Raw genomic sequence first — 18,763 nt, 5'->3', positions numbered from 1 at the left:
CTGAAAAAATTCGTGGAGGAAAGGAGACATAAGGATTTCACTGCAGTGCTTGAAATTTTCCATTACCGAAATAGAACTCTAAAAAAGACACATTATCCTTCAACTCTTTCCTCTAAAATGCAAGGATCACCGTTGATTATTTTAACAAGGGACTATTTAAATTTATCAGTTACAATTCATAGTCAGTAAATGTTTTATGCATTGATCAGCCTCTCCTCCTCTTCAGTAAGGCCCTCCACATTGTTCTTTCTTTTCTAGCTTCACACATTTCTAGTGATGGAACTTCTGAACGGGGGAGAGCTGTTTGAACGCATTAAGAGAAAGAAGCACTTTAGTGAGACAGAAGCCAGCTGCATCATGCGGAAGCTGGTTTCAGCTGTGAGCCACATGCATGACGTCGGCGTGGTACACAGAGACCTGAAGCCCGAGGTATAAAGTCGTGCAGTGCAGTCTAGCATCGCTCGTAAATGTCCCCTAGACATGCGCGGGCTTTGTTTGGTGGGGGGGGGGGGGTTATTTTCAGGGATTTTTTCTAAATAGATACTTGCAAATACCATGTTTCTTGGATTTTTTTCCTTTTCTATTTCAGTCTAAAATAAATCTGTCTTTTCTTTTTTTGCCAGCTGATCATCTCAAGGTTATATTTGTAAGTGTGAGAACCTTTTATGGAAGAAATACTTTATGCAACAGTTGTGGACTAAAAATAGCAATGGAAATTTTTGTAGCAGAAAATAATATCCCTCCTATATGTATACCATTTTAGAGAGTTTTTTTTTTAAATGGTTGCATTTTGAAAGCTTATCTTTCACTTTCATAATCAAATTGATGAGCTCATTAATAGGGACGTGTATAATCCTGTTTTGGATATTTAAGCATTGTCTTGGTGTAATTAGTTGTGTGATCCTTACATGTGCTTTTCTTCGCTCCCTACTGCAGTATTTATAGAACTGTGTAGCAGTGTAGAAGTAGCAGCTTTTCATATATGTTTTCTTTCAAAAGGTTAAGAAAGAAGGTTCTAACTCTAGAATAATCCCTTTTTAGTATCAAAAATGTGAAAATTCCTCCCTTTTAGAAAATCATCAAAATAATAATGCAAATTGAAAAACAAAACCCACTCCTTTATGAAAGGAAAACAGTGAATCATCCTTTACCATAGGCAAAATTATATATACTTACTCTCTAAAATAGAATTTCAGTTTTAATTGCTATGAGATTGTAATGAATTTTCAAGTATGTTTAAAATAATAATTTGGTGTTTATTTTTGTGTTAGACTATGAAACAATCTCTCTCAAAAAGCACCATTTACACCTCTTGGTTAAGTACCTTAGGTAACTGGTAGGAAGAGGATGTTTTGAAAATGGAATTCTCTGTCTTTGGATATAACTGACTGATTCCTAAAGTATTTAAACTTCTGTGTACTTTCTATTACTGTTATTCCTATTACTCGTAATTAGTCAGAAGCAGCCTGTGTTTTATGAGCTGGCAGCTATGATCGCTGCCCCTCTGCTCCCTGGATCACAGCTCTCACTCTCCCACACAGCGCCCACGGAAAACCTGGCGCTCCCTACACTGGAGATTAGCTGTCTATTTTTAAATGTGAACACATACCACTTAAATGCTTTTTTTGATAGACAAGGAACAAGCATGTAATTTTTTAATTGAAAAGATCTGTTCCATGACTGTCTAGAATTCATTTTCACATGTTTTATTCTTTGATAACTGGCCATCTGTCCCCTCATGAGCCTCAAACGATGCAACTGTCCTCTCCAACAGAACTTAAATTCGCCTTCCGATTTTACTGATTAAAAAAACACTCACATAGCTTTGTTCTTATCTGTTAAAAAGATTTTGTTTCAGGTAGGCATTTAAAAAGTAGAACTGTCTCATTATATAGGACATCCTGCTACTGTGATAGTCCTAAACCAACACGTGTTTTGGAGACATGAAAATGTACCTTTGTACTAGCATTGTCATAATAAAATCGCTTTCACTTTGACTTTTAAGTGGCTGATTATATTATTTTCAAGGCAAAAGTTTAATCCCTTTCACATTGATAGCATTTCAAGATCTGTTAATGTCTCTTTTGGTAGCTATTTATGTGGTATTCATATTCTACACAGGCAAGATAACTTCTAGGTGGTGAGAATCAAATACATTTAGAAGCTGGCTGACATTCTTAGTAGGCTGCTTTGTATGTTTCAAACTGATCCCCATATTCTTGAAAGATTGAGAAATTTTATCGAATTAGTTCCTGGCACAGCTTGAGACAAGGACAGAAGTGGTTTGAGTGGTGACTTCCTGCCACTCTGGACCATGTACGCCCAGCTCCACTTTGAGGATTGGGAGAGGAGTGAAGAGGGGAATGCCACGTCTCCTCCGTTTCAGGATCTGTGAACAAGGGAGTCCTCAGCCTGTCTTGGTACAGGAGACTCTGAAGTCCTTCCCAGAGACTTGCGGGCTGTGGGGACAGGCCGGGCGCCTCACCCGCTGCTCTGCGCCGCCGCCCGGCGCCTTCTGCTGCAGGAGAGCCCGGGGCCACCAGCTGGGCGCTCTCCAGGTTCTCCTGCCTGAACGCCAGGGTGCCTGCAGCGGCGGCCAGGCCTTCCGTTGAATTACATTCACATTTAAGTTCCATCAAAAATTCAGGATTAAGCATTTAGTATGATGGAAAATTTAAGAAAACCTTTCAGCTAATTTTTTTTGTTTCTTTCCTCCCACTTCATTTTTAACTTTTGAAAGGGGGCCTAGAAGATTTTTCTTCTTTGTATCAATGAAGCCTTCTATGATATATTTTTTTTCACTTTGAATAATATTAAAAAGCAAATGATGTTCCAGAGCTGGGGCAATAATTTAATGTTCATACTAAATTTTGTTAGGATGGCTAAAGACAATATTATCAGATTCACTTACTGTGGGTACTAGCTTGATGTACTAATAAAAATGATGATTTGCACACCAGTATAGTTAGATTGTTTAAACAAGTGGTAAATACAAAAGTAATCAGGGACTTCTCTGGCAGTCCACTGACTTCTCTGGCAGTCCAGTGGTTAAGAGGGGAACTCCCAGTGCAGGGAGCATGGGTTCGATCCCTGGTTGAGGAACTAAGATCTTGTATGTTGCATGGTGTAGATAAAAAGCAAGACAGAAGTAATCAGTAAAACCTTAGTGATTGAGAAGGCTTGGAAAATACATTTTCTGAATAATAGATAATCTCCATAGGCATCAAAAAATGTTCAAGTATTAACTGTTTTGGAAAAAATATTTCTGAAATGCATGGCTCCACAATGTACTCTTTAATAGGTTTTACTAAATATTGTTAACTGTTTTGCTAGATATTATATAACTATTTTATTTGACTTCATTCAACAGACAAATATTTACCAAAACCACCTGCTACATGAGAAAGTCATGAGTAAGATAGACACAGTTGTTGGCCTCATGGAATTGTGGTCTAATGTGGGTGAAGACATTGAACTAATATTGCAGAGCTGATAAATGCCAGAAAAGAACAGTAAATGCTAGAAGAAAATATAATAGTTGTCAGCTTCAGTTTGGTGACATCTCTAAAGGAGGATTAGATACCTGAGAGCCAGGTTGGAAGGGAGGTTGGTGGAAGAAGTAGACGACAGACCACAAGCAAAAGACGAAGAAGGGGCATGACACCATTGGGAGTGTCCCCTGTGACCTTGTAAACTCGAGGTGGTCCAGAAAGCTAAAGCAGAGAACAGCGGATGCTGAGATCCCACTCCCAACCCACCGAGTCAGATCTCTGTGTCTGAGTCCAGTGTAAATATTAATAGATAATGTTGCAAAATGCCTCTCCAAGGCCCCTGACATTTTAATGAGAAACTTTTTATCTTGCAGAATTTATTGTTTACTGATGAAAATGACAATTTGGAAATTAAAGTCATTGATTTTGGGTTTGCACGCTTGAAGCCACCTGATAATCAGCCTCTGAAGACGCCGTGTTTCACTCTTCACTACGCTGCCCCAGAGCTCTTGGATCACAATGGCTATGATGAGTCCTGCGACCTCTGGAGCTTGGGCGTCATTTTGGTGAGTTCGTATCGGCCACGCCATCAACTCCGTCGGTTCTCTGTGTCCCGTGCATCTATCCCTTTGCTGTCTGTCTGTCTTTTTTTCCCCCCCACTGGGATATAATTGCTTTACAATGACATGCTAGTTTCTGCTATACAATGAGGTGAATCAGTTACTTGTGTACATACATCACCCTGTCCTCTCACACCCCCATCCCACCCCTCTAGGTTTTTCTTAAATTCGTTAAAAAAAATTGGCAAGTTGATTTCTTTTCTGCACAAACAGTAAAAGGCCTGACTGAAGACTATTTTCCTTTCTTAAAATTTATTTTGGAGAAAATGTAGGAATTTTTATTTTGGTTTATTTAGAATATTTAAGGCAACTGTGTTTTGTGTGAAATACAGTTATATATATGTATTTTTAAAGAAGCAATAGTCTATTTTCATAAGCTATGCATATTAGATATAATATGGAACTAGCAAAGTGACTCATTAATGGAAAAATATTTAAAAGTATAGTCTCTGAGATTTTCAGCCCAAAAAGCAATTGAGGAATATCACTTAGGATAAATTAACAAATTAATAAATAAAATTTAAAATATTCTTAGTAACTTATAGTAATCATGGTAAGCATGCTTTTCACAAAACCTCCTTGGCAGCCATGATTAGAAACAACATGAGCTAGAAAAATCTCAGCATTTTTTTTTTTTCCTCAAAATAGCTTTATTTTTTCTGCATACAATTTGTAATGCTTAATCATAGAGAGAAGTTTTCAGACATAGAGAAAGATACAAGGAGCAAGGTGAAACCACTCGTCACCTCATCATATAGAGATGATGTTGTATAAGCTCTTCCCCTCTGCCCACCCCTCCCCCATATTGTGTATGCTGCATATATTTCTACACGTTTTTCTGTATGCTTGTATATATATTTAGGTTTTTTTTAACAAATGAGATTATGTGATATGTAGTTTGGGTCTCCAGAGTTTGACATTTCTTTACTAATGAGCAGTTAGCATTTTCTAGCCTCTCACTAATTATAAGCCACACGAATATTTTTGATATATGTACTTGCATTGATCTATTTCCTTAGACTAGACTCCTAGGAGAAGGGTATATACATCCTTATTTTGACATATATAGCTGTATTTCCTTCTAGAAGGTTTCCAGATCATGTTCTCATCAACTGTATGTGAATACATGGGATACTGTCAATTTCAATCTAAATTACTTCCTATGGTTATTATAAGTCCCATGCATTTTCTTTGATGTGTATTTAGTGTGTGCATCTTTTCATGTATTTGAACATTTTAATTTTCTCTTTTATGAATTGCTGTTTATGAGCTCTGCCTACTTTCCCATGGGGAAATTTTTCATATTGAAACTTAAAGCTCTATTAAGGATTTTAATCGTTTGTCAGACATTAATGTTGGAAATGTTTCTTCTGGTTTGTCATTTCTTTGAAAACTTTGTTCACAGTTATATGAGGTTTTAATTTTGTTTTTAGAGAGGTTTAAATAGAGAAGCGTTTTTAATGTCTATGTTTTAATGGAGAAATTTAAAAAATTTTATGTAAAAAATTTAAAAAATGAAAAAAACATATCTATTTAAACCCCTCTAAAAGCAAGACTCAGATATGTTGGGCTTGCCAGGTGGCGCTAGTGGTAAAGCACCTGCCTGCCAGTGCGGCAGACACAGGAGACACGGCCCGACCCCTGGGCGGGGAGGGGGGCATGGCAGCCCACGCCAGCGTTCCTCCGGGGACCCCGTGTAGCCTGGCGGGCTGCAGTCCTCAGGGCCGCAGAGTCGGACGCGGCTGCGGAGACCCCACGCAGGCTGTGCCAGCCTTTTCCTTGGCGGTGCCCGGCTCTGACGTCAGGTTGGCACTCCGCCCGCAGCCCTCTCAGCTTCCCTTTGGGGCGCTCTTTCCTTCTGGGCTCGTCCCTCCGTCGGGTTATTTGGTGTCCGTTTGGCTTCCCCCAGTGGGAGCCAGTCCTTGCAAGATGGTTCTTTTATTTTTAAGCTATAGGTTTTCATTTCAGCAGTTTTAAGTCATCATTTATAATTTGCAAATTCAACTACATATTTATGAGTATGATTTAAACAGCTAACTCCTGTAGATTTGAGTTTTGTTCGACTTAAACTGATTACAGTAGCACTCTCCTAAAAAATTCATCTAAATAAAAAAGAGCCTTTCTTTTTTAGCAATAATACAAGACTACCCCCTTGTAAAAGAGCCTTTACTTAAATACAGGCCAAATGTAATTATCATGCTTTTTAAGGTTTTAAAAGACACTCTTAGACATGCAGACAGGTATTTTAGAGCCTCCAAATGCCTTATCTATGGAAATAACCTCATATGATGGTGTGGAGAGAAGCCAGGCTTCTCTCTAGATGTAATTGTCAACTCTTAAACAGGAGCAGGAAACACCAGATTAAACGATACCGCCAGTTTATAATCACAATGTCCAGACTGCTGGAACTCTACAGGGTAAACAACCTGGTTACTCCAGCAAATGAGTTATAAGAAAACAGTAGACTGGGAACCTGTAGGTTAAAAGACACTTAAGAAATGATGTTTGCATTTTACTTGAATTCATTTTACTTCAAGCAAATTCTAATTTTAGTTCTATTTGTTAAATTCAAACTGTCATGCAAATGTGATTATATTATTATACAGTGTGTATAACACAATTGAGGGAATTTGATTATTGACTGGATATTGGATGATACAAAGGCATTACTGCTAATTGTTTTTCAGTGCAATCATAGGTTGTGGTTGTGGGATTTTAAAAATCCTTGCCTTTTAGAGATACAAAATGAAATACTGGGTTGGCCAAAAGTTTCATTCAAGTTCTGTTACAGCCCATGGAAAACCCGAACAAAGTTTCTGGCCATTCCAGTACTTACGTAAGAAAAGCTAAGGTAGCGCCTGCATTAAACTGTCCAAGGAGAAAAAAGAACACCTTGTAAATTTCCCATATAAGTGAGTGCTTCTCTCCAGAGGATCTAGATTTGAGCTATCCCATAGTAGGCACAAAATTTATTTGGAGTTGTTTGCCTTAGAAGTCTGTGACCCTTTGACATGTTGCACGTGATGAACACGAATATGGATACTTTAATATGAAGATAACTTACGTTATCATCACTGGGTAAAGCAAATACTTGAGAAAGATGCATCATGTCACACCTGTGACTTTGGTTACAACTCAGTCTACCTCCTGGATGAGCAGTTCATTGGAAGCATTCAGGACTCTGATTAAAATAGAGCTTACACGGTGTCTTAGTCTGCTCAGGGCCGCCGTAACAAAATAGTGCAGATGGGGCGACTTGAACAGCAGAGATTTATTTCACAGTTCTGGAGGCTGGGAGGTCCAGTTCCAGGGAGCCAGCAGGCTGGTATCTGGTGAGGGCTCTCCCCGCTGGTTGCAGACAGCCACCTGTTCATGGGGGCCTCACGTGGCCTCTCCTCGCATGAGCTCGGAGAGAGGAGGCCAACTCCCTGGTCTCTGCAAGGACACTCTCATGGATGAAGGTCCTGCGTCCCCACCACCTTCACCTCCGTAAAGGTCCTGTCCTCAATTCAGCCACGTTGGGGAGAGTGTGACTTTTCAGCACATGAATTTTTTTTTTAAATGTGCATAATTTATCCTATTCCTTTATTTTTTTAAATTTTTTTAATTTTTAAAAATTTTTTTATTTTTCAGTGGGTTTTGTCATACATTGATATGAATCAGCCATAGAGTTACACGTATTCCCCATCCCGATCCCCCCTCCCACCTCCCTCTCCACCCGATCCCTCTGGGTCTTCCCAGCCCACCAGGCCCGAGCACTTGACTCATGCATCCCACCTGGGCTGGTGGTCTGTTTCACCATAGATAATACACATGCTGTTCTTTCGAAACATCCCACCCTCCCCTTCTCCCACAGAGTTCAAAAGTCTGTTCTGTACTTCTGCGTCTCTTCTTCTGCCCTGCATATAGGGCCATCGTTACCATCTTTCTAAATTCCATATATATGTGTTAGTATGCTGTAATGTTCTTTATCTTTCTGGCTTACTTCACTCTGTATAATGGGCTCCAGTTTCATCCATCTCATTAGAACTGATTCAAGTGAATTCTTTTTAACGGCTGAGTAATATTCCATGGTGTATATGTACCACAGCTTCCTTATCCATTCATCTGCTGATGGGCATCTAGGTTGCTTCCACATCCTGGCTATTATAAACAGTCAGCACATGAATTTTTAAGGCACACAGTATTTCAAAGCTTAACAGACAGTGTTTAGAAAATGTAGCGTAGGATTATATGGTATCCCATAGGTATATATAGCACACCCATGGGATGGAATATAATAACAGTTAAAACATATTTCTTCCAAGTGTTTTATTTGGGATTTCATATTTTTTCACTTTATTCAGGATTTTGTATTTTTCCACTTTCTTCCCAAAATTGTATTTTGAAAATTTCAGGCCTAGAGAAAATTTGGGAGAACAACACAGTGAACATTTAGCATGTTACCACATTTACTTTTGCTTTCTCCCCAATTCCCTCTTGTGTGTGTATACATACACACACACACACATATATATCTTTATGTATATAGATAATTTCTTATCACAACCTTTGCCAACAGTTTGCAGACACAGAATTATTCTTAACAAAGTTGATTCCTAGATAATCAACTAAATTCTAAGATCTTGGAGTTGACAGGAGCCTAAAGTTGTCTAATTCTAGCTCTTCCAGAAAAGGGATCTTTCTACAAAGTCCCTATCACCCCTCTCCTTTAAATATTTCCAAAGATGATGAATTTATCTTTCTACCCAACAGCTTGTTGAATTATTTACACAGCAGAGCAAGAAAACTCTACTATAAAGGATACTTCTTTATGTTTAGTCATCCATGTATGTGTTAGGAAGTGGGGTAAGATTAAGAAGGGGAGCAGATTTTTGAAAACCGTTTGGCAGAATCTGCTGAACACGCAGACCAAATGACCCAGCAGTCTCCATCTCAGGGATGTAGCCAACAGAAATGCCTGTTTTGTGGACCAGAAGAGATGTGCACAAAGATACAGAGCCGCAGGCTTCAGGGTGCCGCAGATTGGAAACAAGTCAAATGTTTATCAACAAGAGAAGCTATTTTAGTCTGGGTTCCCCTGGAAAGCAGAACCTGAAGTGAAAGCTTACGTTTTGTCATGTTCCTAAGGACCAGACCTGGAGGCTCAGCTGGTGAAGAACCCGCCTGCGATGTGGGAGACCTGGGTTTGATCCCTGGGTTGGGAAGATCCCCTGGAGAAGGGAAAGGCTACCCACTCCAGTATTCTGGCCTGGAGAATCCCATGGACTATACAGTCCATGGGGTCACAAAGAGTCAGACACGACTGAGCGACGTTCACTTTCACTAAGGACCAGAATCCCAGGGAGGCAGGAGGGAGGCAGGGAAGAGGCAAACAGAGGGTGCACCATGAGTTGCCACCTACTGTCACCAAGTGGAGCTGAGCAGGTGCGCTCGCAGAACAAAGACCTCTTAATAGCAGACCGTAATGCTGCAGGAACAGGAAACGTGAATTCTGTGAGCCCGGCACCCACAGAACCTAGGTATGGGGGACCCAGCACCGACAGATCGCCAGTGATTCAGCACAGTCCTCAAGGACAGAACTCCAGCCCCACCCTGAGCTGGTGTCGTCACCGAGCGTTCCATATGCTTGGCACTGCCCCAGAGAAAGAATGCCAGTCTGTCCGACAAGTAGACCCAGTTTCCTGTCTTCTTTCATCAGCTGATCACTGGGATCCCTCCTCAGTGAGGTCATGGGTGTGAGTCAGGGACGAGGCCTTGGTGCACCAGAGGGGTGGCGTGCGCCATGCACTACCTTGCTGTCCTCTGGCCTCCGCAGGTCGACTCTGAGCCTGCCGTGTGCTCGGCACAGCTTGCAGCACTGGCTCTATGAGTCAGGGCGTCTGCTCGTCCCAGCTCACAGCTTTGTCCAAGCTTCAGGAAGCATTTCAGCTGACTGCTCTCACTGGCTCCAGGCATCCTTGCCAGGATGTTGTCTTGAGTCTCAGACGAGTGTTTCCGTGGCAGTAATTTCTCCATCAGGTCTCTTGTCCCATCGGCCCACCCTAGTTCAGCATCTTCAGAATCCGTTCTCTTCTGTGTCCCCTGACCCCTCCTTGGCCGTTTTAGCCAGGGCCCGCAGTTCCTCTGGTATATGCATATTCCGCTGTTAATGTCATCTTTTGAAATGATTAGATTATCCCTGTTTTATTCTTCTTGTCCTGGATATAGCTATAAAAATGGTTTTAAATCTTGATATCATAGTAAGCCATTTCTTTTTATCTACAAGTCTGAAATGTATTGGTTGTTTCAGTGATCAAAGTCATGTAATCTTTTAAACTTAGTAATGCTGATTATAATATTTGGGAAATTATGCTGATGAAGTTAGTAATGAAATTACCAGAGTGGCTTTGATGGTGATTTTGGCAGACGTTCTGTTTTGCTCTTTTTTTCTTGATAGTATACAATGTTGTCAGGACAAGTTCCATTTCAGTCTCATGATAAAAGTCTGACATGCACCAGTGCAGTGGAAATCATGAAGAAAATTAAAAAGGGAGATTTCTCCTTTGAAGGAGAAGCCTGGAAGAATGTATCCCAAGAGGCTAAAGATTTGATCCAAGGTAAGAATCTAATGAAAAAGTTTATATGATGTATAGCGATTGAAGTGGAACCATACCCGTGATACATATATTTGTTTGTGAATTGTTCAAGAATCCCTGTGTGTTTAAGGATTCAGGCTACTCTGTTCAGCCTCAGCTTCGTATCAGGACACCCTCCGTCAGCAACCTCGTCCACATTCACAGCCTCAGTCTCATACCTTCAAAGGGAACTGCTTCCTCTTTCCTCTCCTTTCCCCCAGGCACATGCGTCCTCCTCTCCCTCTTGTTTTCGTGGCCAAGACCCTCGACCCCCACCACCTTGCTCGCAGCTAGGCCCTGGGCGCTGGGGTTCAGCATCGCTGCCAGCTGCCCCTCCGCCCCCCCATTCTCAGGGCTCTCATCTGAGGTCTGGTCACAGCTGTCGCCTTAGCATCCACAACATGCTTCCAACTCACCTGCTTGCTCTGGCTTTACGTGTCTGTCGTCCATCGGCTCAGGGACCTTCCTAATATCCAGATACAGTCATACCTTTTTTCTGTTAAAAGTTCTTCAGAGAATGCCAGTGAGCTTTAGGTCAGGCTCCCTAGTGGAGCCATCACGGCCTGGTTCTGCCTCCCTCTGTTTCCTGTCACCCTCACGCCAACAGCTGTTGTTCAGTCGCTCAATTGTGTCCGACTCTTTTCGACCCCATGGACTGCAGCACGCCAGGCCTCCCTGTCCATCACCAACTTCTGGAGTTTACTCAAACTCATGTCCATTGAGTCGGTGATGCCATCCAACCATCTTATCCTCTGTCGTCCCCTTCTCCTGCCTTCAACCTTTCCCAGCATCAGGGTCTTTTCCAGTGAGTCAGCTCTTCGCATCAGGTGGCCAGAGTACTGGAGCTTCAGCTTCAGCATCAGCCCTTCCAGTGAACATTCAGGGCTGACTTCCTTTAGGATGGACTGACACTGTGGAACACCTGAGTTCTTCAAATGTGCTGAGCTTTCACGCTCTGTTCACTGGTACTCATGCTCGTCCTAATCCTGGGGCTCACTTTGTCGTCACACCCTGCTCATCCCTCAGGACTCATCTCCTGGAAGCCCCCAGGGTGCCCACCCCCCAGCGGGGGGCCCTTCCCCAGAGTCTGCTGTGCACGTCTCCTCGGATGGAACAAGACCTCACACACAGCTCCTCCCGGAGCCTCCATCTGCACGTTCCCTAACCTGCAGAAGGTGTTTGTCCGTGCGTCAAGTAGACCTCAGCGCTCTTTGTTTGGAGGGGGTTTGCCTGGCCCCTAGTGGGAGTCCTTGTTTCAAGTGGTTATTTTCCCCGGATTGGAAAGCCCTGCCAGCCTGCAGTCTCCTGGGAACAGGCTACTGTGGGCTTCACGGTTAGCAGCCAGTGTTCACCAGGGAATCTCAGTGTAGATGAAAATGGAGGTAATTATCCTTGTAGGAGGTTGACGCCGTATAGAAACCATCATGTCTTGTGAGCATAATTGAGATCTCTGAGGTTGATTTTAAACTATGTTTGAAATGACAGCTCATGAAATAAAAATATCTTATTTATTCCCACAGGACTCCTCACAGTCGATCCAAACAAAAGGCTTAAAATGCCTGACTTGAGATACAATGAATGGCTTCAAGACGGCAGTCAGCTGTCCTCAAATCCTCTGATGACTCCAGACATTCTGGGCTCTTCAGGAGCCGCGGTGCACACGTGTGTGAAAGCCACCTTCCACGTAAGGCTCCAGCTCTGCGCTCCCGGGGGCTCTGCGCTCCCAGGAGCTCTGTGCTCCTGGGCGGTTTGAGAAGGGACTGCTGTCCTTACTCTGTAACCTCAGAGGCACACTCTTGGGCGGACAGTTTTTAAAATGGGTTCTTTTAATTTTAGATATGCTTTTATAAATCCCTTCATGACATAAACACATTTCTGAACAGAAAGTGCATGGGGACCAGAGTCACTGCAAACCCACAAAATATTTATTTGACATTTGAGATGAGGCAGTTGTCTGATATTTGAATAGTTGAAGTTTTTCAGTCATTAAGGAAAGCAATATGCATATTATTAGAACTTTTTCAAAAATGTTCTATTGTTGAAGGTTAGTTGGTTTTACAATCTTGTATTAAATTCTGCCGTGCAGCAGACTTGGTTCAGTTACGCATATGTGTAAACACTGCCGTGTATTCGTTTTCACCTTCTGTTCTATCAGGTTTATCACAGGATGCTGAACATAGCTCCCTGTACTGTACGTAGGTGCTTGCTGTTTATTGAATTCTATACATATAATGGTTTGCTTCTGAAACCAAAACTCCCGTCCATCCCTACCCAGCTCTCCTTCCCTCTTGGCAACCATAAGTCTGTACTAGCACTTTTGTTCTCTCTCAAATAAGCCAAATCACTGTCTGTAGAAACCATAAATAAGCTTTGGAAATTAAGGCACCTGTGAAAGTCCATCCCTTCAACAGTCATTTTGTGCATAATTTTATTGTTCTAGAAACTGAGGGATAAGAAGTAAATTAATTAATTTAAAAAAAAGAAGTAAATTAATTGGTATTAAGTAAATATTGTGTTCTTGAAAGGCTGAGACTACATAGCAATAAGTGTAGATTCTGGCACACTCGTGCCAAACAGATGCAAGTACATTAAGATAATTGTCTAAGGAGCAGAGGAGTTAGAGAGAAATAACATTACTTCTGAGAGGATTATCTTGAGGAAGGAGACAGGATAGCATTTCCTCTTGGCTGCAGAAATGGATTAAAAAACTAATGAACTGGGATCTGGTGAGGCGTGAAGAGATTAACGGCAGGGTTTGCAGATGATCCAGATCTTCTCAGTGGCATGTGAGGCAAGGTTGTCACCTCAGCAATGCCTACGCCTGAATCTGAGAAAGTAGAGCCGGGCTGCTGAGAGGAGGAAGCCAGGCTGAGGTCTGTGGAGCTCTTCTCTGCACATTATCGTGTCCAGGACCGCACTGACCGTGCTGATGTGGGCATGGAAGTCAGGGCTCTGTGCTGCGACTTTGTGGTTGGAATCTTAAAGCTCCGGATGAGTCAAAGTAATGGGGGGAAGGGAGTGAGGTTGCTGACATTCTCCAGGAATTTCCAGTCAGTCAGTGATTTCTTTAATTGAGAGGTAGCACTCCCCTCTTCAAAAGATTGATTAGAACTGGGACTCCTGGACAGCCTCGCTGGTGGGTTTCGGGAGGGCCCTCAGAAACCCTCCCCATCGACTTCTGTCTAAAACCCTCCTGGAGTTTTAGATGCAGTGGTTTAAGGACCGTGTTCCTAGGGCTTCCCTGCTGGCTCACCTCATACTCAGTAAGGAATCCGCCCACAGTGCGGGAGACCTGGGTTCGATCCCTGGGTTGGGAAGATCCCCTGGAGAAGGGAAAGGCTCCCCACTCCAGTGTTCTGGCCTGGAGAACCCCATGGGCTGTATGCTCCACGGGGTCGCAAAGAGCCGCACACGACTGAGTGACTTTGACTTTCATTTTCCTAGCACAAGCTGGAGCTGTGGTTCCAGCCACGCATTGTCTGTAAGTCATAACGGCGAGGAAGACTTCAGTCCTTTCACTTGCCTGGCGGTTCCTCCTTATTTTTTTCTTCCCTTGTTATTCAGTCTCTCAGTTGTGTCTACCTCTTTGCGACCGTATGAACTGCACCACGACAGGCCTCCCTGTCCGCCACTGTCTTCCAGAGTTTGCTCAAACTCATGTCCGTTGTGGAGAAGGCACTGGCAGCCCACTCCAGTGTTCTTGCCTGGAGAATCCCAGGGACGGGGGAGCCTGGTGGGCTGCCGTCTGTGGGGTCACACAGAGTCGGACACGACTGAAGCGACTTAGCAGCAGCACGTCCACTGAGTCGGTGATGCCATCCAGCCATCTCACCCTCTGTCGTCCCCTCTCCTCCCGCCTTCAGTCTTTCCCAGCATCAGGGTCTTTTCCAGGGAGTCGGCTCTTGGCATCAGGTGGCCAAAGCTTCAGCATCAGTCCCTCCAGTGAGTGTTCAGGGTTGGTTTCCCTCAGGATGGACTGGTTTGATCTTGCTCTTCTCCCCTAGGCCTTCAACAAATACAAGAGAGAGGGGTTCTGCCTCCAGAACGTGGATAAGGCCCCTCTGGCCAAGAGGCGCAGGATGAAGAAGACCAGCACCAGCACGGAGACGCGCAGCAGCTCCAGCGAGAGCTCGCACTCGTCGTCCTCGCACTCGCAGGGCAAGAGCACGCCCCCCAGGGCGCTGCAGCCCGGCCACCCCGCCGAGGGCGGCGCGCCCGAGGGCCTCTTCCAGTTCTCGGACTGAGCGCCGGGGCGCCTGGGCAGCGCCCCTGCAGCCCCGCGGCGCGCCCGGGGGCCGGGCCTGTGCTCTGAGAAGCGCACCCCGTTGGGCCCGCTGGCATCCGCCCCGTAGGGAATTTTCCCAGGAAAACCCAGGTGGTTATCCTCGTCCAGAAGCACCGACTGTGAGTGGAGCGCACGGCATGCGCTTAGTGACCGGGGTGACGCCCGCACGACTGTCCCGAGAGGGCAGAGACGTCTGTCCGTCTGAGTGGGGCCGGTGAGGTTCGAGCCGCTGACAGTAAGCCACAGGGTCCTCAGAGGCCGCCAGCAAGAGCTCCTAGGACTGTGAGCTAGCTGTTGCTTCGCCTTGTGGGCATTGTGGGTTTTTAAGACATATGCATCCTTTGAACAGTGATTGATCAGAAAAAAAAAAGGTCTAACTGTTTTCCAAAAGATTCTGTCATGAATTTTATGTGTGGTGTATACTTTTTTCTTGAGAGAGGATTTTAACTTATTTTTATTTTATGGTTACCTATGACGATAACCTACTATTATTAATCTTTTTCTAAAAAGTAAAAAGAAAGGCATAAGAAGGTCCCATGCTTTGTACTGGGGACCTCTCTGAGATGCATGCTAAGCTACGTATGTTTTTAGTTTTGCACTGCTCTTTCCTGGCATTTTGTTTTCATGGTTACTGCGAAATATTAAGGTACATGTCTCTGTTTTAAGTAATACTGCACTTTATAAAAAATATGAATAAAGCAAGCTGTTTTATAAAGTGCACTCTTTAAAGCATATGTACTGTATTTTTGCCTTTTTCCCCCATTATCTACGTTAAGTTTGCCCTCGCATCCCTTCTACCCCGGACGCGGCGGGGAAGGGGCTGTGTTGGGGACGCGAGCTTCAGCCGCCGCGGCACCGCTGTGAGGGGCCTGAGCGGGCATCGTCCCGAACACCGTGCTCGTTGCACGCTGTGCCGCGCCGCAGCGAGGCTCTGCCTCTGTGGTCAGACTATCTACGTGATGCTTTAGAGTCCTCTCTATGACTTGTTTGAAGTATTTCTGTTCAATTTTAAATCCAGAAAGCATATTTTATAAACTTATGCAGAGCACTTGTATTGCTCAAAAGTTCCGAGTTCATAACCGAAAACAAGTGCTGTGTGCTGAGGACATTTTACTGAATGATCGCTGCTTTTTAAAATGCGATTGATTCATTCCCTATGCAAAAGAAGAAGTGGTAGGATTTGTGTGTTGTATTTTTTTTAAGCCATCACACGAAATGTCAGGACTGAGAAAAGTGATTTTTTTGCCAAGTTTACAGGAATCATGTTTAAAAAGGTAATGCCCAATATGTTAACTTTGTCAGTTTTGTTAACAATAACCTCTTGAGCATTAGTTTGGAATTGGGCATGATATTTATTTATTCCTTTCTTGAGATAATAGCAGCATTAATTTCAACCAGTTATGAATACTAAAAATATTGCACTCTATGTAATAGTAGCATATTTATTACTGAACCAATGTATATATTAATAGCACAAGCAACAAAAATGGCAAATATTAAACTATTTTCAAAATGTATTATCCTGTCCACATTTTTGTTCACAATGATGATCGGACATAACTTTTATACTTTTCAGTGGCCCAAATGGCTGCATAATTCTCGAGTTAGTGAGAATTTTGTGCTTCTAGCTTTTGGTCCTTCTTAGTAATGGTGGGAAATCTGAGGTACATTATTACCAAACTCTGAGGCTAATTCACAGACTGTGATTCCATCAGGTACAGAATTAAAATAACCAAGAAAATGTCCATTTATATCTATAGTAAGGTCGACTATATCTAGAAATGTGTGAGTTAGCGCCAAACATTTTTAAAACTGTGCATTCTAGGAGAAAATACTAATAAAGTGTAAACTATTTGTTGCAAAGGGACAATGATCCAGAAAGATAGTTGGTATACCCTAATGATTGATGGCATAAGTGATACATTGTGAGTATTGGAAATTCATGAGTTTCATGTACATTTATTACCTTTGCCACTTCTGGAGGACTTGACAAAATGAAATGGTGAAATGGCGGGCAGAACACGAGGAAGGAAAGACAAAGCTGGTTTATCAACTCCATAGTCTCGAGTGGCCTTGAGGAGAGCTCGGAGCGGGGCCCACGGGGAGCGTGTCCATCCTCACGCTCCGTGTAAACCCACCTGCAGTGTCACTGAGTGCACTTTAAAATTCACGACGCTTTCATGTAGTCACCAAAAAACCTAAAAAATACTTCACATGAAAACGTTAAGTGAAAGGACGCGTCTTTGGTATTAGGAGAAGAATAGAAGTAGGTTTAAGACTAACAGATATGAATTAAATTCTCTGTGTGATAGTTTTGGAGATAGAACCAAGTCACCCCTTCCCTTCCTCCTTCCTGGCCAGTGTGTGGTTTTCATATCATCATACGCGCTGACTCATGTGTTCTGTAACTGTCTATCCCTAACTGAGAGGTGGGAATAAGAAAAGGAAGCGGTAGAGGAATGACATGTTGAAAAGCCAGTCTCTTCTAACTGTTGTGCCAGATCCTGTGCTGAATGAGTTAAATTAGCTGTTTTAAAATTCATTAATTCTTCCAACCCTTTATAAAATAATAAACCATTGAACCGCTGGAACAGAAAATCAAGTCTCCAGAGTTAATTTCAATATTCGGGTCTGTCTTGAAATTGCAGATTCACTTACCCATGAAAGACTGCCTTCTATTTACTTTTTTGTACTACTGCTGATTTCTTAAATAACTGATATGCTGAGAACTTAAATAACTGGGTAGATGGCTTTGTATAAGTAGGTTATTTTAAAAAAAAAACCTACTAGGGTAGCTGTGACTTTTTTTTAATAAGAGAATTCATTTTGTATTTCAGTTTTTTCAAGTATGTTCTCAAATAGTTTATACAAGTGTACAGTTTACTGTCTGCTTACTTACCTTACACTCATTCCAAACACCTGTTACTGTCATATTTGATAAGAACAGGGCACCAAAGTGGTGAAAATTTCCATGTTATTGACCTTATATGTGTGTGAGACTTTATATTTGTGTGTTCTCCTAATGACCAGTAATAGGAACACAGCTTGGTGATTGTGTGATCACACTTTTAATATTAAGATCTAAGTAAATAAGTTAAATTCAGATATGCTGCTCACACCACAGCAGTATAATTATAGATGAATTACTGTAATATAGTGAAATATCTCTAAATTGTTTTGAGTTTTGGACCCTAAAATATCTTACCCTAGAACATCCCAATTTCTGGCCTTTAATTTATTTACACCATGCAAGAGTCAACCTTTATTTGATACCTTTATCTGACATGACAATGTTTGTAGCAGGCTTTAATGAAATTCAGAATTTAAATTCAAGTTATTATCAAACTCAAAGAAAGTAAAAGTAGTCATAGAATAACAGATACATCAAAGTTTTTAAGTATGATCTATCCAAAGAAAATAACTGCTTCGGCGACATAAAGGTTTTATTTGCTATCATGTTAAGTAACTCCAAATTGTGATATTTCTTAGATAGAATGTTTTCCTAAAGGGCAGTTATTTAAATTTTTTTATTTGGGGGAAGTGCACTTTCATCCTAAGAACACTTGCTTACTCTCCTTTCTTGCCTCTGAGCTTTCAAGATGTTTCTTCTGAGCCCCTGTCTGCGTGTGCCAGCTCCCTGCTCTGTAATTAGGTAATTGATGCTTTCATTCCCCAAGGCATTCGTCCACTTTTTAGTTCATGAATGTGTGAATCAAGCAGGTATCTGTATTTTTATATTTACCTACTATT

General features: G+C 42.4%; 1 protein-coding gene across 3 annotated transcripts in view; it reads left to right on the top strand.

Annotated features, from left to right (window-relative positions):
* Positions 1-17,911, top strand: part of RPS6KA5 (ribosomal protein S6 kinase A5) — a 185,730-nt gene extending 167,819 nt beyond the window's left edge. For all 3 annotated transcript variants that reach the window (XM_065940932.1, XM_065940931.1, XM_065940933.1), the window contains 5 exons: positions 259-429; positions 3,866-4,057; positions 10,551-10,710; positions 12,249-12,412; positions 14,733-17,911. In XM_065940932.1, the coding sequence (XP_065797004.1) occupies positions 259-429; positions 3,866-4,057; positions 10,551-10,710; positions 12,249-12,412; positions 14,733-14,972 (927 nt within the window). In that variant the 3' untranslated portion in view covers positions 14,973-17,911. The remainder of the gene's footprint in view (positions 1-258; positions 430-3,865; positions 4,058-10,550; positions 10,711-12,248; positions 12,413-14,732) is intronic.
* The last annotated feature ends 852 nt before the right edge of the window (positions 17,912-18,763 follow it).

The sequence above is a fragment of the Muntiacus reevesi genome, chromosome 7, assembly GCF_963930625.1.
Source record: "Muntiacus reevesi chromosome 7, mMunRee1.1, whole genome shotgun sequence".
NCBI lineage: Eukaryota > Metazoa > Chordata > Mammalia > Artiodactyla > Cervidae > Muntiacus > Muntiacus reevesi.
The sequence above is the reverse complement of the archived record's forward strand: the minus strand, read 5'-3'. Positions and strand labels throughout refer to the sequence as shown.